Source organism: Salvelinus alpinus, chromosome 2 (assembly GCF_045679555.1).
Source record: "Salvelinus alpinus chromosome 2, SLU_Salpinus.1, whole genome shotgun sequence".
In the NCBI taxonomy this organism is placed as follows: Eukaryota; Metazoa; Chordata; class Actinopteri; order Salmoniformes; family Salmonidae; genus Salvelinus; species Salvelinus alpinus.
Genome location: NC_092087.1, coordinates 108,600,142 through 108,626,580, shown reverse-complemented (window position 1 = coordinate 108,626,580; position 26,439 = coordinate 108,600,142). Strand labels below are relative to the sequence as shown.

The following is a 26,439-nucleotide window of genomic DNA, read 5'->3' as shown; positions in this document are numbered from 1 at the left end:
TGGTGATATACCAGGGCCTGGGGATGCAGTTAGGTTTGTATGTAGTCTGGTGATATACCAGGGACTATGCATGCAGCTAGGTTTGTATGTAGTCTGGTGATATACCAGGGACTATGCATGCAGTTAGGTCTGTATGCAGTCTGGTGATATACCAGGGACTATGCATGCAGTTAGGTTTGTATGCAGTCTGGTGATATACCAGGGACTGGTGATGCAGTTCAATCAATTTTATTTTATATAGCCCTTCGTACATCAGCTAATATCTCGAAGTGCTGTACAGACACCCAGCCTAAAACCCCAAACAGCTAGTAATGCAGGTGTAGAAGCACGGTGGCTAGGAAAAACTCCCTAGAAAGGCCAAAACCTAGGAAGAAACCTAGAGAGGAACCAGGCTATGAGGGGTGGCCAGTCCTCTTCTGGCTGTGCCGGGTGGACATTATAACAGAACTATGCCAAGATGTTCAAAAATGTTCATAAGTGACAAGCATGGTCAAATAATAATCATGAATAATTTTCAGTTGGCTTTTCATAGCCGATCATCAAGAGTTGAAAAACAACAGGTCTGGGACAGGTGGCGGTTCCATAACCGCAGGCAGAACAGCTGAAACTGGAATAGCAGCAAGGCCAGGCGGACTGGGGACAGCAAGGAGTCACCACGGGCGGCAGTCCCGACGCATGGTCCTAGGGCCCAGGTCCTCCGAGAGAAAGAAAGAGAGAAGGAGAAAATTAGAGAGAGCCAAGATTTTCAAAATTTCCATAAATGACAAGCATGGTCAAATAATAATCAGGAATAAATCTCAGTTGGCTTTTCATAGCCGATCATTAAGAGTTGAAAACAGCAGGTCTGGGACAGGTAGGGGTTCCATGACCGCAGGCAGAACAGTTGAAACTGGAATAGCAGCAAGGCCAGGCGGACTGGGGACAGCAAGGAGTCACCACGGCCGGTAGTCCCGACGTATGGTCCTAGGGCTCAGGTCCTCCGAGAGAAAGAAAGAGAGAAGGAGAAAATTAGAGAGAGCCAAGATTTTCAAAATGTTCATAAATGACAAGCATGGTCAAATAATAATCAGGAATAAATCTCAGTTGGCTTTTCATAGCCGATCATTAAGAGTTGAAAACAGCAGGTCTGGGACAGGTAGGGGTTCCGTAACCACAGGCAGAACAGTTGAAACTGGAATAGCAGCAAGGCCAGGCGGACTGGGGACAGCAAGGTGTCATCATGCCCGGTAGTCCTGACGTATGGTCCTAGGGCTCAGGTTCTCAGAGAGAAAGAGAGAACGAGAGAATTAGAGAGAGCATACTTAAATTCACACAGGACACTGGATAAGACAGGAGAAGTACTCCAGGTAACCAACTGACCCTAGCCCCCCGACACAAACTACTGCAGCATAAATACTGGAGGCTGAGACAGGAGCGGTCAGGAGACACTGTGGCCCCATCCGAAGAAACCCCCGGACAGGGCCAAATAGGAAGGATATAACCCCACCCACTTTGCCAAAGCACAGCCCCCGCACCACTAGAGGGAAATCCTCAACCACCAACTTACAATCCTGAGACAAGGCCGAGTATAGCCCACAAAGGTCTCCACCACAGCACAAACCAAGGGGGGGCGCCAACCCAGACAGGAAGATCACGTCAGTAACTCAACCCACTCAAGTGACGCACCCCTCCTAGGGACGGCATGAAAGAGCACCAGCAAGCCAGTGACTCAGCCCCTGTAACAGGGTTAGAGGCAGAGAATCCCAGTGGAGAGAGGGGAACCGGCCTGGCAGAGACAGCAAGGGCGGTTCGTTGCTCCAGAGCCTTTCCGTTCACCTTCACACTCCTGGGCCAGGCTACACTCAATCATATGACCTACTGAAGAGATAAGTCTTCAGTAAAGACTTAAAGGTTGAGACCGAGTCTGCGTCTCTCACATGGGTAGGCAGACTGTTCCATAAAAATGGAGATCTATAGGAGAAAGCCCTGCCTCCCGCTGTTTGCTTAGAAATTCTAGGGACAATTAGGAGGCCTGCGTCTTGTGACCGTAGCGTACGTATTGGTATGTACGGCAGGACCAACTCGGAAAGATAGGTAGGAGCAAGCCCATGTAACGCTTTATAGGTTAACAGTAAAACCTTGAAATCAGCCCTTGCCTTAACAGGAAGCCAGTGTAGGGAAGCTAGCACTGGAGTAATATGATCAAATTTCTTGGTTCTAGTCAGGATTCTAGCAGCCGTATTTAGCACTAACTGAAGTTTATTTAGTGCTTTATCCGGGTAGCCGGAAAGTAGAGCATTGCAGTAGTCTAACCTAGAAGTAACAAATGCATGGATTAATTTTTCTGCATCATTTTTGGACAGATAATTTCTGATTTTTGCAATGTTACGTAGATGGAAAAAAGCTGTCCTTGAAACAGTCTTGATATGTTCGTCAAAAGAGAGATCAGGGTCAAGAGTAACGCCGAGGTCCTTCACAGTTTTATTTGAGACGACTTTACAACCATCAAGATGAATTGTCAGATTTAACAGAAGATCTCTTTGTTTCTTGGGACCTAGAACAAGCATCTCTGTTTTGTCCGAGTTTAAAAGTAGAAAGTTTTCAGCCATCCACTTCCTTATGTCTGAAACACAGGCTTCTAGCGAGGGCAATTTTGGGGCTTCACCATGTTTCATTGAAATGTACAGCTGTGTGTCATCCGCATAGCAGTGAAAGTTAACATTATGTTTTCGAATAACATCCCCAAGAGGTAAAATATATAGTGAAAACAATAGTGGTCCTAAAACGGAACCTTGAGGAACACCGAAATGTACAGTTGATTTGTCAGAGGACAGACCATTCACAGAGACAAACTGATATCTTTCCGACAGGTAAGATCTAAACCAGGCCAGAACTTGTCCGTGTAGACCAATTTGGGTTTCCAGTCTCTCCAAAAGAATGTGGTGATCGATGGTGTCAAAGGCAGCACTAAGGTCTAGTAGCACGAGGACAGATGCAGAGCCTCGGTCTGACGCCATTAAAAGGTCATTTACCACCTTCACAAGTGCAGTCTCAGTGCTATGATGGGGTCTAAAACCAGACTGAAGCATTTCGTATACATTATTTGTCTTCAGAAAGGCAGTGAGTTGCTGCGCAACAGCTTTTTCTAAAATCTTTGAGAGGAATGGAAGATTCGATATAGGCCGATAGTTTTTTATATTTTCCGGGTCAAGGTTTGGCTTTTTCAAGAGAGGCTTTATCACTGCCACTTTTAGTGAGTTTGGTACACATCCGGTGGATAGAGAGCTGTTTATTATGTTCAACATAGGAGGGCCAAGCACAGGAAGCAGCTCCTTCAGCAGTTTAGTAGGAATAGGATCCAGTATGCAGCTTGAAGGTTTAGAGGCCATGATTATTTTCATCATTGTGTCAAGAGATATAGTACTAAAACACTTAAGTGTCTCTCCCGATCCCAGGCCCTCGCAGAGCTGTGCAGATCCAGGACAGCTAAGCCCTGGAGGAATACGCAGATTCAAAGAGGAGTCCGTAATTTGCTTTCTAATGGTCATGATCTTTTCCTCAAAGAAGTTCATGAATTTATTACTGCTGAAGTGAAAGCCATCCTCTCTTGGGGAATGCTGCTTTTTAGTTAGTTTCGCAACAGTATCAAAAATAAATTTTGTATTGTTCTTATTTTCCTCGATTAAGTTGGAAAAGTAGGATGAGCGAGCAGCAGTGAGGGCTCTTCGGTACTGCACGGTACTGTCTTTCCAAGCTAGTCGGAAGACTTCCAGTTTGGTGTGGCGCCATTTCCGTTCCAATTTCCTGGAAGCTTGCTTCAAAGCTCGGGTATTTTCTGTATACCAGGGAGCTAGTTTCTTATGACAAATGTTTTTCGTTTTTAGGGGTGCAACTGCATCTAGGGTATTGCGCAAGGTTAAATTGAGTTCCTCAGTTAGGTGGTTAACTGATTTTTGTCCTCTGACGTCCTTGGGTAGGCAGAAGGAGTCTGGAAGGGCATCAAGGAATTTTTGTGTTGTCTGAGAATTTATAGCACGACTTTTGATGCTCCTTGGTTGGGGTCTGAGCAGATTATTTGTTGCGATTGCAAACGTAATAAAATGGTGGTCCGATAGTCCAGGATTATGTGGAAAAACATTAAGATCTACAACATTTAGGTTTGTTAGGTTTGGTTTAGTTTTGCAGTCTGGTGATATACCAGGGACTGGGGATGTAGTTAGGTTTGTACAGTCTGGTGATATACCAGGGACTGGGGATGTAGTTAGGTTTGTACAGTCTGGTGATATACCAGGGACTATGCATGCAGTTAGGTTTGTACAGTCTGGTGATATACCAGGGACTGGGGATGTAGTTAGTTTGTATGTAGTCTGGTGATATACCAGGGACTGGGGATGCAGTTAGTTTGTATGTAGTCTGGTGATATACCAGGGAATGGGCATGCAGTTAGGTTTGTACAGTCTGGTGATATACCAGGGCCTGGGGATGCAGTTAGGTTTGTATGTAGTCTGGTGATATACCAGGGCCTGGTGATGTAGTTAGGTTTGTATGCAGTCTGGTGATATACCAGGGACTATGCATGCAGTTAGGTTTGTATGCAGTCTGGTGATATACCAGGGCCTGGGGATGCAGTTAGGTTTGTATGTAGTCTGGTGATATACCAGGGCCTGGGGATGCAGTTAGGTTTGTATGCAGTCTGGTGATATACCAGGGCCTGGGGATGCAGTTAGGTTTGTATGTAGTCTGGTGATATACCAGGGACTGGGGATGCAGTTAGGTTTGTATGCAGTCTGGTGATATACCAGGGACTGGTGATGCACAGTTAGCGTTGTTTTCCTCTAGCTATTCTCCAGTTTGCTCCCAGCAGCTTTCATAGAACGTAGATCACTGTTAAACCAGACGCTGCAGAGCGTTTGTTTGACTGAGTGAATATGACATTGCCTTAAATGCAGCGTTAGATGTAAAGTTTAAATTCTCATTTATTACACATCTTCACTAATCAATCAACACATGCTTTCCTTTGGACGTATCAATATAATATTATTTAATGAAATACATTTTAAAATACATTTTTTTGTCAGGAAATAAAATAAACATTTCCTTATACTGCGTTACCCACTCCAGTCAGCTGATGACGATGCTGCCAGTGTGACGTATAATCTAGTGGACGGGACACTTCAACAACAACAGCGAGTCAGTCACTTCAGTAGCTTGCTAGGCGACATGGCCTAAACATTCAAGCTTTTTAGACTGTTTCAGTGCATATTTGCCTATGTGTTTTAGACATACTTCTGTTTTATAGCGAGTTGCCCCATTTATTTTCATATTTACGTTGTTAGTCAGGCAGACGTCTTAAATTTGCCTAGCGCTAGTCTAGTCGCTAATGCTAACTAGCTAGCTAACATCTCCGACCATGAGGTCAGTAAGCTACTCCACTCTTGTTAAAGAAGAGGCAGTCTGCTGGACGGAGAAAGAAGCTCTGGGGCTGAACATTGTCGAGGAGGAAGAGGAGGATGTTACAGTAAAACAAGAAGTAGAGAATGAGGCTGTTACAGTGAAAGAAGAGGAAGACGCGTTCAGAGTGAAAGAGGAGGAGGATGTTACAGTAAAAGAAGAGGAGGAGGAAGAGAAAGAGGAGGATGCAGTTTTTGGAGTGAAGAAGGAGAAAGAGGGAGAGATAACGGTCATATTGACAGAGGAGTCAGGAGATCTGATTACCACCAGTAAGTACTGTCTTAAAAACGGGCTCTAACTCTCTAAAGGTTTTGAATGAATGTGTGGTTTTTAAGCAGCATGCTACTGAAATTCTATACTTGAAAATGTTGTTCTGTACTATAGGAATTTATGTGATAATATAATGTTAAAGCTACATTTTAAAATGGGTGATTAAAGCCCTGAGTGCTGATTGGCTGACAGCCGTGGTATATCAGGCCGTATACCATGGGTATGACAAAACATGTATTTTTACTGCTCTAATTACGTTGGTAACCAGTTTATAATTGCAATAATCTACCCCAGGGGTTTGTGATATATGGCCAATATACCACGGCTAAGGGCTGTATCCAGGCACTCTGCGTTGCGTCGTGCTTAAGGACAGTCTTTAACCATGCTATATTGGCCATATACCACACTTCCTCGGGTCTTATTGCTTAACTGTAACATGTGTATACCATCAGAGTCCCCCCCCCACCACAAAATCACAACTTAATTGTCTCACATAATGGCAAACAACCATCTCTGTTCAGCCTAAAACATGACATTGTCTATTATTATAGATCTCTGTTCAGCCTATAAACATGACATTATCTATTATTATAGATCTCTGCTCAGCCTATAAACATGACATGATCTATTATTATAGAGCTCTGCTCAGCCTGTAAACATGACATTATCTATTATTATAGATCTCTGTTCAGCCTAAAACATGACATTATCTATTATTATAGAGCTCTGTTCAGCCTATAAACATGACATTATCCATTATTATAGAGCTCTGCTCAGCCTATAAACATGACATGATCTATTATTATAGAGCTCTGCTCAGCCTGTAAACATGACATTATCTATTATTATAGATCTCTGTTCAGCCTAAAACATGACATTATCTATTATTATAGAGCTCTGTTCAGCCTATAAACATGACATTATCTATTATTATAGAGCTCTGCTCAGCCTATAAACATGACATTATCTATTATTATAGAGCTCTGCTCAGCCTATAAACATGACATTATCTATTATTATAGATCTCTGTTCAGCCTATAAACATGACATTATCTATTATTATAGAGCTCTGTTCAGCCTATAAACATGACATTATCTATTATTATAGAGCTCTGTTCAGCCTATAAACATGACATTATCTATTATTATAGAGCTCTGCTCAGCCTATAAACATGACATTATCTATTATTATAGAGCTCTGCTCAGCCAATAAACATGACATTATCTATTATTATAGAGCTCTGCTCAGCCTGTAACCATGACATTATCTATTATTATAGAGCTCTTATTATGACATCATGACATTCCCTGAGAGATTAGATTTGGAGCTCTACATCATTTGTTTTTAAATCTCACCGTCACCAAGTTTATTTTTAATGATGTAATGTTGTGAAGACTGACCTCAGGTTATTGAGGGATCTAGTCTAGATTAAACCTCATAGGAAGACAATTTTATTTAATACAGGCTTCATTCAGGTCTCTCTGTTTAACTAAATAATCTGTTTGTCTTTTGGCAGGAGAGAGACCAGACTCTGACAGCGGGAAGAGTTCCTCAGAGGAAACAGACCCAGAGACGCCTAACCAACACCACTGCTCCCACTGTGGAAAGAGTTTTAGGTGGTCAGGGAGTCTGAAAACGCATGAGAGAAAACACACAGGAGAAAAGCCGTATCACTGTTCTCACTGTGGAAAGAGTTTTAGGTGGTTATGGGTCCTGAAAACGCATGAGAGAATACACACAGGAGAAGAGCCTTATCACTGTTCTCACTGTGGAAAGAGTTTTAGATGGTCAGGGAGTCTGAAAACGCATGAGAGAATACACACAGGAGAAATGCCTTATCACTGTTCTCACTGTGGAAAGAGTTTTAGGTGGTCAGGGACTCTGAAAAAGCATGAGAGAAAACACACAGGAGAGAAGCCTTTCCAACATACTAATACACAGGAGGAGACAACATACCACTGCTCTCATTGTGGAAAGACATTTTCCCAGTCAGAGGACCTGAAAACACACGAGAGAATAGAGAGGCTGTGTTCTGACTTATGTTTCTGACTGAGAATATGTCCACGGCCAGGATTCACAGGACCAGGGTGTCCGCTATGGACACCTGGAAGAAATCAGCAGCGGACATTTCTGAAGGTTTATCCAACAGACCTGTACATCCATGAATGGATCTATAATGTGTAACTATTTCTGATGTATTCCGATGTATTGTTTAATAGATGTACTATGTTAGGTATATTTATCTGTGGTTTTATTTCAACAGATTTTACTGATGCTATTAGATTGCTGGGTGGGGGGAGTTTTATAAATACAGAGACTTCAGAAAGTATTCACCCCCCTTGACTGGTCCCACATGTTGTTGTGTTACACCCTGAATTTAAAATGTATTTTTATTTAACCTTTATTTAACCAGGTAGACTAGTTGAGAAGAAGTTCTCATTTGCAATGACACATACAACAACACAGAGTTACACATGGAATAAACAAACATACAATCAATTATACAGTAGAAAAATCTATATACAGCATGTGCAAATAAGGTAGGATAAGAGAGGTTAGGCAATAAATAGACCATGGTGGCGAAGTAATTACAATATAGCAATTAAACACTGGAATGGTAGGGAATGTGAATGTGAATAGCAGAAGATGAATGTGCAAGTAGAGATACTGGGGTTAAATGGATTCAATACCCCATAATGTCAAAGTGGAATTATGTTTTTGGAAATGTTTACAAATGTAATTAAAAGCCTAAATAAGTTCAGGAGTAAAGATTTTGCTTAACAATTCACATAATAAGTTGCAGGGACTCACTCTGTGTGCAATAATAGTGTTTAACATGATGTCTGAACGACTACCTCATCTCTGTACCCCACACATACAATTATCTGTAATGTCCCTCAGTCGAGCAGTGAATTTCAAACACAGATTCAACCACAAAGACAAGGGAGGTTTTCCAATGCCTCGCAAAGAAATGCACCTATTGGTAAATGGGTAAAAAAAAGCAGACATTGAATATCCCTTTGAGCATGGTGAAGTTATTAATTACACTTTAGATGGTGTATCAATATACCCAGTCACTAATTCAGTTGCTGGAGAGGAAGGAAACCGCTCAGGGATTTCACCATGAGGCCAATGGTGACTTTAAAATAGTTAGTGTTTAAAGGTTGTGATAGGAGAAAACTGAGGATGGATCAACAACATTGTAGTTACTCCACAATACTAACCTAAATTACAGAGTGAAAAGATGGAAGACTGTACAGAATACAAATATTCCAAAACATTCATTCTGTTTGCAATAAGGCACTAAAGTAATACTGAAAAACAATGTGGCAAAGCAATTAACTTTATATCCTGAATACAAAAGCGTTATGTTTGGGGCAAATTCAACACATCACTGACTACATATTTTCAAGCATGGTGGTGGCTGCATCATGTAATGGGTATGCTTGTCATTGGCGTCACTAGAGGCGTAACTACAGTCCCTGATTCTAATCTAATGATCATCAGCTGCATCATTTTATGGTTCTAATCCAGGCAGTATCACTTCCAGGTTAAGCGAGCAGTGGATCAAGATGTGCAGTGCAGCTTGGCAGGGTCGTGTTTCGGAGGACGCATGGCTCTCGACCTTTGCCTCTCCCCCGAGGAGTTGCAATTGGATTTCATGACATTGGTGAAAAAATATATATATAATACACTGGTACTGAAATTAGATTTTTAATCACCTGGAAGATGTGTCAAACCATGTAAACACCTGCAAGACTTCGGTTAGAAGTGAATCACCTGGCAGATGTGTCAAACCATGTAAACACATGCAAGACTTCGGTTAGAAGTGAATCACCTGGCAGGTGTGTCAAACCATGTAAACACCTGCAAGACTTCGGTTAGAAGTGAAGCACCTGGCAGGTGTGTCAAACCATGTAAACACCTGCAAGACTTCGGTTAGAAGTGAATCACCTGGCAGGTGTGTCAAACCATGTAAACACCTGCAAGACTTCGGTTAGAAGTGAATCACCTGGCAGATGTGTCAAACCATGTAAACGTCTGCAAGACTTTGGTTAGATTACACTTTTATGAAATAAATGAAAAATAAACTTTTGGTTCCTCAACTGCGTTACCTACTCCAGTCAGCAGATGGCGATGTGCGTCTTTTAGATTCAGGCGACGCTGCCAGTGTGACGTATAATCTAGTGGACGGGACGCTTCTTCAACAATAACAGCTAGTCAGACACCTCGGTAGCTTTCTAGCAAACATAGCTACAACATTCACCCTCTTTACACTGTTTTGGTGTATATTAGTCGCTGTGTATTAAACACACTTCTGTCGTATGTACATGTTGGCCCATTTAATTATATATTTACGTTGTTTGTCAGCTAGCTGGTTTGCTAAGTTAGCTTAGAACTAGGCTAGTCGCTAATGCTAGCTAGCTAACATCTCCGACCATGAGTTCACTAAGCTACTCTCCTCCTGCTAAAGAAGATGAGATCTGCTGGACGGAGAAAGAAGCTTTCGTGAAAGAGGAGGAGGAAGAGGAGGCTGTTTCAATACAAAAACAAGTAGAGTGGGTAATAAATGATATTTTTGATTTATAACAATACACAGTTAAAACTTGTTATAACTACTTATTTTATAAGCATGGTCTGTTGTTCAACACACCCCATTTCTAAAGCACAAAATTGCTGAGGCACGAACAGGATACCCAGTGTTATAAAAGAGCAATAAAACTAAACCGCCAGAATAGGGTAATTGCTCAACATTCCTCCAGGCAGGGAACCCCTGGCCCTAAGACAACAACTGCTGGTTACTGTCTCCTCTTATCTCATGACTGCAGAAACACACAAGAATGCCACTGCACGAACGCACACACATACACACTCACACCCCTCTGTCGTGGCTGGGTTCCAAGGACAAAGAACACTACTAAGAACCAATGGAACATTGATATCAGCCTGAAGGGGATCGCCCTCCACTCACAGCGACCAGTCAGGAGTACGAACTGCCAGAATCTACCTACGTCATTTAATGTATAAAATGTAAATGTACTCCATGTCTCGGGACTCCTGTCGGCTAGTTCCTTCTGAGCTAAATGAATGAGTCCGTGCACGTTTTGCTCAGATATCTTTACATCGAATAAACTGTCTTACTAAATACCGATCCACCCTGTCCAGCGTCTTGACTTGGTCTCATTTCTCAAGTAACGAATCATCAACAAGGGTGAACAGTAAAACCAGAAGTAGAGGGTGAGGCTGTTACCGTGAAAGAAGAAGAGACGGAGAAAGAAGCTTTCGTGAAAGAGGAGGACGAAGAGGAGGCTGTTTCAATACAAAAACAAGTAGAGGGTGAACAGTAAAACCAGAAGTAGAGGGTGAGGCTGTTACCGTGAAAGAAGAAGAGAAAGACGTTTCAGTGAAAGAAGAGGAAGATGCGTTCAGAGTGAAAGAGGAGGAGGATGTTACAGTAAAAGAAGAGGAGGAAGAGAAAGAGGAGGATGTTACAGTGAAAGAAGAGGAAGACGCGTTCAGAGTGAAAGAGGAGAAGGAAGAGGAGGCTGTTACAATATTAAAACACGTAGAGGGTGAGGCTGTTACCGTGAAAGAGGAGGAAGTTACAGTAAAAGGAGAGGAGGATGCAGTTTTTGGAGTGAAAGAGGAGGGGGAGATTACTGTCACATTGGAGGAAGAAGAGGAGGTTGGAGATCTGTTTAACACCAGTAAGTACCGTCTCTGCAGTCGTTGAACCAATATGCAGTAAAGGGGTTCTACACTTTAATGTTCTGTAGGAATGGCTGAAGCTACACTGTAACGTGTAGAACATCAATCAAATGCATCCAAAGACAATGCCTGAAATACTGTGGTCCTCAATATCTCTTATTAGATTAGCCCAATATGTAGTCTTAAAGGGGCAATCAGCAGTTGTTACATCCATTTGGGGACTTATACATTTTTGATATGTACCCATTGTTTCTTGAAGAATTCACTTATAAATGCCTCATGAGCTTAGTTTAACTGTCGTACCCCATCAGAGCCCAAATATGAGCTTTATTTACTCCAATGTTTGTCAGTAAATATAAACAAACACTGTATATTCCCAAAACATGGTTAAAACTATAATGTTGGTATCATGGATGGTTGCATTTCTCCAGCCCCATCCCTCAGCTTTTTACCGAAACGGGCAGGGAGTACGCTTTATTATTGTTTCTACTGCTGATTGCTGCCCCCGTTACTCCTCAAGGTCCAAGGACTGTATGTTATTTTCAGAGGTAGACTGGCTCTGGCAGCTAAAATAGTCAAATATTCCATCTAAATGTGAATCGATTCTCAACGGGCAGGGAGTACGCTTTGTTATTGTTTCTACTGCTGATTCTCTGCCCCCGTTACTCCTCAAAATAATTTCACATGATACTTTCATATCACATCAAAATAATTTAAAATACTTTAACATCAAAATAATTTCACACAATACTTTTATATCACATCTAAATAGGTAACCAATCTGTATAGATAGATAGCTAAGTGAATTAAATATCACCAGCTACTTAACTTCATATTAGCTGTCTTGATGTATTTATCACTGTAAAAAACAAACTCCAAATGCATTTGTAGGTAGCTAGCTAACAGCCATGGAGGGTGAAAGGATAGCAGCCCCAACTGTCAGTGAGAGAGGAGGCTATTCTGGATAGGGCAGGTACTTTTGTGTAGTTCCTGTCCCTAGAAGTGAGGACGGAGATAAAAAGTAACATAATATTCAGTGTGGTGTAATTTGACTATAATGAAGTGTGTTTCTTGTGAGGTTTTCTGTCCTCAGATAAAGAGCGCTATGAAAGCCAGTCTACATGTGAAGAGGTCCCAATGAAGAGCAGTGGTTCTCAGTCCTGGGGACTCAGAGGCACATTGTTGTTTTTGCCTCAGCACTGCACAGCTGATTCAAATGATCAACTCATCATCAAGCTTTAAGTGGTATTTATGTATTCATTTGTGATGCCATCCTTGATATGATCCTGTTATTGTCACATGCTACACATGTACATATGTGTGCCCATCCATCTATCAATTCAATGTTATCATGATTTTTTAATCAGGGTTATTATACTTTAGTAATCCACAATGACCTGGTGATGTAAAAGTCTAATAATGACATTGTCTTCCATATTCCTACAGATACCTTGTAACTGGAGATTCCTTCAAAACGATTGCCTACAGTTACCGTGGAGGGCACTGCAAGGTTGGGTGACCAGGGTCATCTGGGACTGCCTCCTGGAGGAATGCAGATGTGTGAAGGCTACCTGTGTCCTGCGTAACTTCATGACGATGGACACGAGGACCAGGAGGGGATCTGCAGCTCGCCGCCGTGTCCCAGAGGAGAAGTCTGCTGCTCTGCAGGATGTTTCAAGGATGGGGTCCAACAACGCAGCAAGAGAGGCAATCCGTGTGCGGGAGATCTTCACCTCCTACTTCTTCAAAGAGGGTGCTGTTCCCTGGCAACACCATAGACTACACTATGCACAACCAAAGGCTCTTTTAAGAGCCAATCACATTGCAATAAGAGTATTCTTCCATTTACTCAGCTATGTCAACTGCAGTTATTCAATTCACAGTTTCTCTCCCTTTGATTTCTACTTCTCAGGTGAGGGTGCTGTTTAGGTAAGGGTGAGTGTTTCAGACAGCGGGGTTACCCAGAGGAATGGCTGGATGAGTGTTTCAGACAGCGGACAGTCTGTGCAAAAACAAAACAGGCTATCACCCATATTGAAAAAAATGTAGAACAATTAGACACCCTATAACCCACACCATGTATCAATCTGATTGATGGATTGTGTTGTGCAGTAAGCAGGCTCAGGTGTATAAACTGTGGCTCCTTCCACCTTCAAAGAATAGGCAAGAGGGCCAACCATGGAGAATAGTAAGACACTTCATTATGTTTTTCAGCATAAAGTACTCTGCAGCCACTTAGTGTGATGTGGACACCAGGTGAGGCCACACACAGATTCCTGTTGAACACTGAGGCTTTAACTGCCTTATTTTCTCAATAACAGTCTCTCTCCTTCACTTCATCCCTCTCTCCCCTTCTCCCTAAATCCTCTAGGTTATATCAGCTGTGTCGGTGAACCCCTCCTGCATCTGAACTGGCTACATAGAGGGCACAGCATGATCAGAGGGGAGAGGTCACTTGGTCAGGTCAACAGGAAGTATTATTAAAGAGATGCTTTACATTGAAATACAGACAGATGTAGTAGTCCCAGAGTTAATGATCCCAGGTCAGTTTATATTATACAGGAAGTATTATTAAAGAGACGCTTTACATTGAAATACAGATAGATGCAGTAGTCCCAGAGTTAATGATCCCAGGTCAGTTTATATTATACAGGAAGTATTATTAAAGAGATGCTTTACATTGAAATAAAGACAGAGATGCAGTAGTCCCAGAGTTAATGATCCCAGGTCAGTTTTGCATTTCACCTCCTGATTGATGACTAACAATGTTAGAATAAAAAATTAAAACACAAGGCTTAAACATGCTCTCTCTCTCCATCTGTCTCTCGTCTGCAGATATGTTTTGATGTGAGAGGATGCCAACCCCCAGTCCCATCATCGCCACCTCACCCTCTTTTAAGATAACCTTTAGGCCGACGTGAGACACTATTATGTAATTGTGATGAACTGAGAGAATATTTATGTAGCACTGTGATTCATTAATCATGTGCTGCCTTCCCTGCTCCTATCTGCTTACCTCTTTCCCTTTCTGTCTTTTACACCTCTCTCTCCACCTCCTCTTTCTTCCTCTGTTTTTATAATGCACAACAGATGTGCATTGAAGGACAGATTGAACTTGTATTTATAACACTTGGATAATGAGCTTTTCAATCAAGCGTTTCACATTCTCTACTGGTTGAAATGAAGTGTAATGTGATGAAATACTCCACCTATCCTGTGTTTATCAGATCAATGCAGATGAAGGGCATTAGATGTTGAGATGAACCGGTGTTAGAGTATTTACATGATGCATAGGAAGTGTAGTGTACTGTTTTTTAACATTATGTTTCTGTATATATGAATTAACTAGTTAAATCCTGTTTCTAGTCTATTAGTTACAATGTGTAACCATTGATGTCCCAGGACCAAGATTGGTAAACACTGTTGAATTGTAATACATACATGCAGACACAGCGTCATTCAAAGACTGGAATTTGATACTCCTGGTATTGGATATGACTGAAAAATAATCTCAAAGACATTCATACCTAAACTGCACCTTTATTTGCCATGGTAGAGTACATGATCAGTGAATATATTAAATGTACAGGCTACAATGTGGGGATCTCATGCATGGTAATAACTACATGTATATACGACTTGCATCCTTGGCACAACATGATATTCTACTCAATCCATAGGCTTCATTAATGTCATTCAGGCTGTTTTGAAGTTGATACAACTGGCTATGATAGCTGAGGTTCATAGCTAGGTTCTGAACTAATATGTATACCAAACGTTTGGGTCCATACACAGATCGGCTAGATAGCTAGCTACACATCCATGGGCATACAGGGATTTTAATCATCCACTGCACAATAAGTACGAACATAGCTAGCTACGTGATTTCATCTATCTGCATGGCAAATATCAGCAAGGCAAACTTACAAAATTGTACATTCAATTTGCAGTAAATTCTTCAGCTAGCTAGATTCTATACATCCACTGTTTCCCAAAACGACAGCCTGGTTTTCTTGTTGTTTCAGGAGTCCCTAAAATACACAATACCCATAAAGCTAGTCAGCTAGCTGGCTAATGTTAGCTAGTCTGCTAGCTGGCTAATGTTAGCTGGGTCAGCTAGCTGGCTAATGTTAGCTAGTCAGCTAGCTGGCTAATGTTAGCTAGTCAGCTAGCTGGCTAATGTTAGCTAGTCAGCTAGCTGGCTAATGTTAGCTAGTCAGCTAGCTTGCTAAATCACGATTTTTGGAAATGAACTTCATGATAAAAAAATGCAGAATCGTTTTTCTCTACATGAACTAACATTCCTGTCAACTGTGCATGTTTTTGCATGATTCATTTTGACGTTATAATCCCTTACATTTGCTTCCATCCTAGTATTTCTGTCCGCCATCTTTGATCCAGTTCAGTTCTGTGTAGGCGTACCCCTCTCTCCTAGTATTTCTGTCCACCATATTTGATCCAGTTCAGTTCTGTGTAGGGGTACCTCTCTCTCCTAGTATTTCTGTCCACCATCTTTGATCCAGTTCTGTGTAGTGGTACCCCTCTCTCGAAGTATTTCTTTCAGCCATCTTTGCTGAAGAAAGTCTAACAATCACTAGTGCAGCAGCAGCAGCCTCCCCCGGTCCTAGTGCTGGCCCTATAAGAAGTTTAAGATGCGATGGAATGGTTGACGAAAAAAAAAAAAAATCACAGTCAAAATATATAGACTGATATTGATATATTTAGGGGGGGGCTAATTAATATTTTAGTTCTAGCGACGTCTCTGGTTCCTACCCTTTAACTTTTTGTCTGAAAATTAAATATACATTTTATTCAACTACCCAATCCAGTCAGCAGTTGGCGGTGTGGGAATTTAAGGCGACGCTGTTGGTGTGACGTATAATCTAGTGGACGCTTCTTTCAGCAGCAGCAATAGTTAGTCAGACACCTCGGTAGCTTGCTAGACAAAATAGCCGAACCAATAAAGCTCTTTAGATGCTTTCGTTTTTTTATTAGCCACTGTGTTTTAAAACCACTTCTGTCGTCTAGTTAGTTATCCGATTTAATTTCATATTTACGGTGTTGTTGTTATTAGTCAGCTGGCGGGCTGGTTAAGTTAGCATTAGCCTAGCTCGCTAACATCCCCGACCATGCGGTCACTAAGCTACTCTTCTCCTGCTAAAGATAATATCTGCTGGACGGAGAAAGAAGCTCTGATCTTTCTGGTGGAAGAGGAGGATATCACAGTAAAACAAGAAGTAGAGAATGAGGCTGTTACAGTGAAAGAAGATAAATACGTTTCAGTGAAGGAAGAGGAAGAGAAAGGGGAGGATGCAGTATTTGGAATGAAAGAGGAGGAAGGGGAGATGACTGTTACATCGAAAAAAGAGAACGAGGAGGAAACTGGATGTCTGAGGCCGGTTTCCCAAACGCATCTTAAGGCATCCAACGATGAAATTAGCCGTAAGATGGTTTTGAGAAAGAGCGTCCTGATTAACACTCGTAAGTACTGTCTTAAAAACAGAGGCACAAACTCTGCAGTTGTTGAACTGATGTGTGGCGTTAAAGGGGAAATATGCAATTGCTACATCAATTTTTGGACTTTTAATTTATTTATATATAGCCATTGATTCTTGAAGAATATAACACATGCCTCATGAGCTTAGTTCAACTGTTTACCCCATCAGAACCCCAAATAAGCTTTTTTTACTCCAATGTTTAGAAACAATGTAAATCAACACTGTATAGCCTCAACATGGTTAAAACTATAATGTTGATATCATGGATGGTCTCTCTATGAATTTGAAAGTAGTTTCATTTCTCTTATTACCAAAAACAGTGGTGGAGTGATTTTTTAAAAACGCAACGAAATGGCTGCTCAGAAACTTGGTCTGGTAATCAGCTGAGAAACCTATTGTAGCAACCTTCAGGCTATCCCCTGAATTCACTACACTATGAATACAAAGACTAGCCATCCATGAGGTCAAAATTATAGTTTTAAAGAGAATTCTAGGATATATAGTATATTCTAGAATTCATCCATGATGTCATAATGATAGTTTAACCAGGTTTCTAGGATATATAGTATATTCTAGAATTACCAGTGTAGATTTCCTGTGGGGGTCAAATTATTAGAGCTGTTGATAAGTCATTGTATAATATTCAGCCAATTTTTTTCATGCCCTTGCTTTAAAGGCAAAACATACCTAGATGCAATTACATTCATGAATTGGTTTGAAACCTTTGTTTTAAACCCTTCTCAAAGTTGTTGCTTTAAGTTGTCTGATGCTTTGAGCATGCTGTTTGATTAAATAATTACAGATACACAAGTTACTCGAGGGAGCCAGTCATCAATATAACCGAGAAAAACTCTTCCCTCCCGCTGCTGCTGGACTTTGTAAATACTGTCGTTATGCCCCTGAAGTTTTCAGTAATTAACTACAAAAGCGGTCGTCAAACTTTTCCATTTAGAGTGACAATGTATCTGACCATTTCTACCGATCTGCGTGTCAGTTATGATTTTCATATGCACATTTTTGTGGAACAGTTTCATTTAATTTATAATAGTATCTGAAAATCATTGTCTGTGATTAATCTACATTCTATCTAAATCTAAATGAAAATTTTACAAATCTAAAAGTAACTTTTATTGCCAACTATGTAAAAAAAAATAGCCAACATAACAAATAAAAACATTGCATTCTGCAGGTAGAAAATATCCTGATAAAAATAAATATCCTAGAAATCACATTGGCTGCTCATGGCCTGTCTACAACAAACTTGAAACATTGTATCAACTATCAACTGGGTCCTCCGAAACTTGTGATGGCAAGCTTGCGACATTGTCTAAAATATTCTGGGCCCTCAGTTTCCCGTGCCAGTGAGTTCAGGACAGACACAGCTGTCGGCTATTTGTGCAAAGGATAAGAAGTTATCAGGTATTTTATGACATTTCCACTGGATCAGAGAATTACATTTTTTCCTTTTCATGCCGAGTGGAAATATTTTACGAAAATAATTTGAGGAACTATTGTCATTCGCAATTGATTTTGAGTAGACTTTGTTTACTTGCTGTTTGGAGGTGAAGAAAAAGTTACTTTGAGAAGCTCCACAACTCATTAGTGGTGCAGCGTTAAGACAATGAGAAATACTATCAGACATCCCCAAATGGGCACATTTATAGGCCTACATTTGTGTGCCGGCCAGGTAGACTAGTCCTACTTCTATATGTGTAATCAGGTGTGCGTCCTTACTCAACATTGACAGGAGTGTTTCAAACAAAAGACAATTAATAAATTGACAAAACTGACGCATCTTGCGGGGTCAGGTCTGGGTGGTCTGCCAGGGAACGTTTCATTTAGTATCCGTTTGGGTCGGCTGGGGAATGATTGTATTTCCCCATAGTATGTTGTACCGAAGTTGACCGACTGAAAGGGAGTGTAACTTTGATTATAATTACTCTTCCCTTAAGGAGGGAATCGAGGTTCAACACCTGTTTGTCCCCGCCCTTTCCTGGGTTGGTGAAGAGCGGCATCCAATTTGTAAGTCGCTCTGGATAAGAGCGTCTGCTAAATGACTTAAATGTAAATGTAAATTACATTTTAAGGAATAAATCCAAGCCTCACTCATCACCTGTGGACGGTGGTGCTTCCAGCGAGGCGTGGATTTAATAGTATGTTGTACCTAGTTTCCCTCCTTCAGGGGAACAGTAGTTATAGTCATAACGTTACGCTTGTCATATGATGAACTTAAATAAGGGATCTTGCTGTCGGATAGTTTTTTTGTATTCTGAAATGCACTCGAACTATGTATCATTTAGTGGCTCCTTATGTTATGCTGGGAAAACAGTTTTCTTGGGCACAGAACTACTAAATCATTTCAGAGTTTGCTAAATCCAATGGTTTTTAACTGAGTCATCTTGTAATCCAAGATGGTGTAGCATTAAGACCTGTTTGTTGTAAATGGTATGTATTTTTTGTCTTTTTTTGTATATATTGCAATATATTTAAATCTTTCTCCATTTTTAAATTAAATATACCTTCCGGCAACCCGCCTCACCCAATATGATACGGATCTGCTATTTTTTTTTTTTTGACCTTATAGCTAGAACCTCCATCAGAAGCTAGCCATCAGAAGCTAACCAGCTAATGAGCTACTAGCTATTTAGTCACTGTTAGCCACTGCTAGCGGCCTTTACCTTTTTAGCTCAGACACCAGCCGCTTTTCGCCTGGATAATACCTGCCAGTCTGCACAGCGCGATATCAACCCTGAGCATATCGGACTGTTTTTCTCCACTACATCACCGTATTCCTGCCGTAAGCTCTGGACCATTACACCGGATAATCGCAGCTGGCTAGCTGCTACCGAGTGGCCCAGCCCCGACGCTAGCCTTGAGCCAGGCCCATCTCCCGGCCTGCTCAGTGGACCCTATGATCACTCGGCTACACAGCTGATTCCTCCCAGACTCTTCACTAACACGATTAGAAGCCACTACATCACCGGATTCCTGCCGTAAGTTCTGGACCTTTGCACCAGATTGGCTACAGTGGCTAACGCCCTTGTCCGGAAGCTAGCACCAGTTAGCCTCGAGCCAGGTGCATCCCCCAGCTAGCGTAGTAATGACTACCTAACGGCTTCCCTAGTTCATATATTGCTGTTCACTGGACCCTATGATCACTTGGCTACATAGCTGATGCCTGCTGGACTGTTCATTAATCACGGTTCTCCATTTTGTTTATTTTGTTTATCTGTCGGCCCCAGCCTCGAACTCAGGCCCTGTGTGTAGTTAACTGACCCTCTCTGCCCATTCATCGCCATTTTACCTGTTGTTGTCTTAGCTGATTAACTGTTGTCTTAACCGTTGTTGTCTTAGCTAGCTCTCCCAATCAACACCTGTGATTGCTTTATGCCTCGCGTTATGTCTCTCTGTCAATATGCCTTGTATACTGTTGTTTAGGGTAGTTATCATTGTTTTATTTTACTGCGGAGCCCCTAGTCCCACTCAACATGCCTCAGAGAACTCTTTTGTCCCACCTTCCACACATGCGGTGACCTCACCTAGCATAACTAGTGCCTCCAGAGATGCAACCTCTCTTATCTGCGGTCACCCCCCTCTTCAAAGGGGGTGACACTCTAGACCCAAACTGTTACATACCTATATCCATCCTGCCCTGCCTTTCTAAAGTCTTCAAAAGCCAAGTCAACAAACAGGTCACTGACCATTTTGAATCCCACCGTACCTTCTCCGCTGTGCAATCCGGTTTCCGAGCTGGTCACGGGTGCACCTCAGCCACGCTCAAGGTACTAAACGATATCATAACCGCCATTGATAAAAGACAATACTGTGTCGCTGTCTTCATCAACCTGGCCAAGGATTTCGACTATGTCAATCACCGTATTCTTATCGGCAGACTCAACAGCCTTGGTTTCTCAAATGACTGACTCGCCTGGTTCACCAACTACTTCTCAGATAGAGTTCAGTGTGTCAAATCGGAGGGCCTGTTGTATGGACTTCTGGCAGTCTCTATGGGGGTACCACAGGGTTCAATTCTCGGGCCAACTCTTTTCTCTGTATATATCAACGATGTTGCTCTTGCTGCGGGTGATTCCTTGATCCACCTTTATGCAGACGACACCATTCTGTATACATCTGGCCCTTCTTTGGACACTTTGGACACTTTTAACTTCTTGGTGACAGGAGGGCAGTATTGAGTAGCTTGGATGAATAAGGTGCTGAGAGTAAAATGCCTGCTACTCTGTCCCAGATGCTAATATATGCATATTATTACTAGTATTGGATAGAAAACACTCTGAAGTTTCTAAAACTGTTTGAATGTTGTCTGTGAGTATAACAGAACTCATATGGCAGGCGACAACCTGAGACAAATCTAACCAGGAAGTGGGAAATCTGAGGTTTGTAGTTTTTTAAAGCTTGGCTTACCGAATACACATTGAGATATGGATAAAGTTGCACTTCCTACGGCTTCCACTAGATGTCAACCGTCTTTAGAAACTTGAATGAGGCTTCTACTATAAAGGAGGGGCTCATGAGACCTCTTTGAGTCAGTTGTCTGGCAGAGTGCCTTGGTCTCATGACGCGCGCTCCCGACAGAGTTACCTCTAGTTCCAGTGCTTTTCTTCAGACAAAGGAATTCTCCGGTTGGAACATTATTGATGTTAAAGTTTTTATGTTAAAAACATCCTAAAGATTGATTCCATACATCGTTTAACATGTTTCTAAAGGACTGTAACGGAACTTCTCGAGTTTTTGTCTGGACGAAGTGCCTGCGCCTCATGAAGATGGATGACTGGGCTGAACACGCTAACAACAAGTGGCTATTTGGCCATATGAGTGTTTTCTATCCAATACTAATAATAATATGCATATATTATTGGGGGGCGCCCCCCCTTGGTTTGTGCTGTGGTGGAGATCTTTGTGGGCTATACTCGGCCTTGTCTCAGGATTGTAAGTTGGTGGTTGAAGATATCCCTCTAGTGGTGCGGGGGTTGTGCTTTGGCAAAGTGGGTGGGGTTATATCCTTCCTGTTTGGCCCTGTCCGGGGGTATCCACCTGGCCTTGCTGCTATTCCAGTTTCAACTGTTCTGCCTGCGGTTATGGAACCCCTACCTGTCCCAGACCTGCTGTTTTCAACTCTTAATGATCGGCTATGAAAAGCCAACTGACATTTATTCCTGATTATTATTTGACCATGCTTGTCACTTATGAACATTTTGAACATCTTGGCCATGTTCTGTTATAATCTCCACCCGTCACAGCCAGAAGAGGACTGGCCACCCCTCAGCCTGGTTCCTCTCTAGGTTTCTTCCTAGGTTTTGGCCTTTCTAGGGAGTTTTTCCTAGCCACCGTGCTTCTACACCTGCATTGCTTGCTGTTTGGGGTTTTAGGCTGGGTTTCTGTACAGCACTTCGAGATATTAGCTGATGTACGAAGGGCTACATAAAATAAACTTGATTGATTAGCATCTGGGACAGAGTAGGAGGCAGTTCACTCTGGGCACGCTATTCATCCAAAAGTGAAAATGCTGCCCCCTATCCCATAAAGGTTAACAAACCTCCAAATGAGCTTCAATGCCATACAACACTCCTTCTGTGGCCTCCAACTGCTCTTAAGTAGTAAAACTAAATGTATGCCCTTCAACCGATCGCTGCCCGTACCCGCCCGTCCAGCATGCCTACTCTGGACGGTTCTGACTTTAGAATATGTGGACAACTATAAATACCTAGGTGTCTTGCTAGACTGTAAACTCTCCTTCCAGACTAATATTAAGCATTTCCAATCCAAAATTAAATCTAGATTTGGCTTCCTATTTTGCAACAAAGCCTCCTTCACTCACGCTGCCGAACATACCCTCGTAAAACTGACTATCCTACCGATCCTTGACTTCAGTGATGTCATTTTCAAAATAGCCTCCAACACTCTACACAGCAAACTGGATGCAGTCTATCACATTGCCATCCGTTTTGTCACCATATCCCCATATACCACTGGTCTCGTCGGCTGGCCCTCGCTACATATTCGTCTCCAAATCCACTGGCTCCAGGTCATCTATAAGTCTTTGCTAGGTAAAGCTCCGCCTTAACTCAGCTCACTGGTCACCATAGCAACACCCACCCGTAGCACGTGCTCCAGGAAGTATATCTCACTGGTCATCCCCAAAGCCAACACCTATTTTGGCCGCCTTTCCTTCCAGTTCTCTGCTGCCAATGACTGGAACGAAATGCAAAAATCACTGAAGCTGGAGACTCTCCCTCACTAACTTTAAGCATCAGCTATCTGAGCAGCTTACCGATCGCTGCAGCTGTACACAGCCCATCTGTAAATAGCCCATCCAATTGCCTACCTCGTCCCCATGTTTTTATTAACTTTTTTTGCTCTTTTGCACACCAGTATTTCTACTTGCACATCATCATCTGCACATCTATCACTCCAGTGTTCATTTGTAATTACTTCGCTACTATGGCCTATTTATTGCCTTACCTCCTTACTCCATTTGCACACACTGTATATAGATTTTTCTATTGTGTTATTGACTGTACGTTTGTTTATCCCAAGTGTATGTAACTCTGTTGTTTTTTTTGTCGCACTGCTTTGCTTTATCTTGGCCAGGTCGCAGTTGTAAATGAGAACTTGTTCTCGACTGGCCTATCTGGTTAAATAAAGGTGAAATACAAAGAAATCTTAACTTTATTAGCAACACCCAAATGTATACTGTCATTAACGCGGTTCTTCAATAATTACACATAATTCTTAATACTGTAGCAAACATTTATATTAAGCAGGACATTCAAACGAGCCTTACAATTATAATCCAAAGTAGTGTGAAATGTACTCATAATCAACCTGGAAATAGAGGTTACTCCCCTGAGTTTTCCCCCATTCACATTCAGAATACATTGTGAAAAACTAAAATATTTGCTCACCATTTTTGCTCCAGGCAGATATACTACATCCATAACTTGTGGTTTCCTCATTACCAGATATACTACATCCATAACTAGTGGTTTCCTCATTACCAGATATACTACATCCATAACTAGTGGTTTCCTCATTACCAGATATACTACATCCATAACTAGTGGTTTCCTCATTACCAGATATACTACATCCTTAACTAGTGGTTTCCTCATGACCAGATATACTACATCCATAACTAGTGGTTTCTGCATTACCAGATATACTACATCCATAACTAGTGGTTTCCTCATTACCAGATATACTACATCCATAACTAGTGTTTTTCTCATTACCAGATATACTACATCCATAACTAGTGGTTTCCTCATTACCAGATATACTACATCCATAACTAGTGGTGTCCTCATTACTAGATATACTACATCCATAACTAGTGGTTTCCTCATTATCAGATATACTACATCCATAACTAGTGGTTTCCTCATTACCAGATATACTACATCCATAACTAGTGGTTTCCTCATTACCAGATATACTACATCCATAACTAGTGGTTTCCTCATTAGCAGATTTTCCTCATTACCAGATATACTACATCCATAACTAGTGGTTTCCTCATTAGCAGATATACTACATCCATAACTAGTGGTTTCCTCATTACCAGATATACTACATCCATAACTAGTGGTTTCCTCATTACCAGATATACTACATCCATAACTAGTGGTTTCCTCATTAGCAGATATACTACATCCATAACTAGTGGTTTCCTCATTACCAGATATACTACATCCATAACTAGTGGTTTCCTCATTACCAGATATACTACATCCATAACTAGTGGTTTCCTCATTACCAGATATACTACAGCCATAACTAGTGGTTTCCTCAGTACCAGATATACTACATCCATAACTAGTGGTTTCCTCATTACCAGATATACTACATCCATAACTAGTGGTTTCCTCATTACCAGATATACTACATCCATAACTAGTGGTTTCCTCATTACCAGATATACTACATCCATAACTAGTGGTTTCCTCATTAGCAGATATACTACATTCATAACTAGTGGTTTCCTCATTAGCAGATATACTACATCCATAACTAGTGGTTTCCTCATTAACAGATATACTACATCCATAACTAGTGGTTTCCTCATTACCAGATATACTACATCCATAACTATCGGTTTCCTCATTAGCAGGGAGCTGTTTCTGCAATCAAATTGTGTGCACATCGCCCTCGTGCCGCAATTTTATTAAACACAGAAAGGGGCCTATATTGGAGACCAAAAGTCGTCTGAAACACTGCTTAGAGTTTCAACAACATGAATAACTTATTTCTAGTCTACAATCATCGATCTTACTACTAAAATATGACTATTCTTGCTCATTTTAAGACAATTGTCAAATAATTTTAACATTCATTACAGACGTCAATTGTTGTACAACATCATGGCTACGCTGTTGGCATCACCTTTTACAGTGGATTTCCACTGTTGTGTGCCTTTAATCATCTGACTTTGTTGTTCACACAGGAGAGATACGGGACTATCGTGGATCCTCTGGGGAGCCTCAACAACCTCATGATGCTGACGAGGCAGAGAAGAGTCTCTCCCGATCAGAACTCCTCAAGAAACACCAGCAGAGACCCACAGGAAAGAAATCTCACTGCTGCTCTGACTGTGGGAAGAGATTCACCTCCTCAGCAGGCATTATAATTCATCAGATAATCCACACAGGAGAGAAACCTTTTAGCTGTGTTCAATGTGGGAAAAGTTTTACTGCATCTAGCAATCTGACTATACACCAGAGAACACACACAGGAGAGAAATCTTATAGCTGTGATCAATGTGGGAAGAGTTTTGTTACATCTAGCAATCTGACTATACACCAGAGAACACACACAGGAGAGAAACCGTATAGCTGTGATGAATGTGGGAAGAGTTTTACTACATCTGGCTATCTGACAGTGCACCAGAGAACACACACAGGAGAGAAACCTTATAGCTGTGGTCAATGTGGGAAGAGTTTTTGTCAATCTAGTGATCTGACAGTGCACCAGAGAACACACACAGGAGAGAAACCGTATAGCTGTGATCAATGTGGGAAGAGTTTTACTACATCTGGGCAGCTGAATGTACACCAGAGAAAACACACATAATAGAAATCTTATAGCTGTGATCAATGTGGGAAGAGTTTTACTCAGTCAAACAACACCAGAGAACACACACAGGAGAGAAACCTCATAGCTGTGACCAGAGATAATCTGATAAAAGATCTCTGACTAAACATCAGAAAATACATGAAGGAATGATATCAATGAATTAATGTCACAATGTAGAATGTTTTAACATTGTAGTAGGAGTATTTTAATGATGTCACAATGTAGAACCCTAAACGTTTGTCCCCTGTTCTATTGATTTCAACATGATATGGATATTAGCCTCAGGGGGAAAATCCAGGCTCTGAATTGGAAGAGTACTATTTATGTGATTTAACAAAAATTGACTGACAAAAAAAGAGAAAACTCTAACCAGTGACATACACATTATTCCCAGACTCCGTGTGGTTTTTGAGCTGTTAGTTTTAACACGACGTGCAACCT

At 41.5% G+C, this 26,439-nt stretch overlaps 2 protein-coding genes across 2 annotated transcripts in view; one reads left to right on the top strand and one right to left on the bottom strand.

Annotated features, from left to right (window-relative positions):
• Positions 1-222: 222 nt before the first annotated feature.
• LOC139550284 (chemotaxis regulatory protein ChePep-like) overlaps positions 223-26,439 on the bottom strand; it is a 196,554-nt gene continuing 170,337 nt past the window's right edge. Inside the window, exon 2 of the mRNA XM_071361082.1 lies at positions 223-977. Coding sequence (XP_071217183.1) covers positions 964-977 — 14 coding nt within the window. The 3' untranslated portion in view covers positions 223-963. The remainder of the gene's footprint in view (positions 978-26,439) is intronic.
• Positions 16,252-26,439, top strand: part of LOC139550401 (zinc finger protein 271-like) — a 45,190-nt gene continuing 35,002 nt past the window's right edge. The window contains exons 1-2 of the mRNA XM_071361283.1: positions 16,252-16,891; positions 25,370-25,963. Of these exons, the coding sequence (XP_071217384.1) occupies positions 16,540-16,891; positions 25,370-25,963 (946 nt within the window). The 5' untranslated portion in view covers positions 16,252-16,539. The remainder of the gene's footprint in view (positions 16,892-25,369; positions 25,964-26,439) is intronic.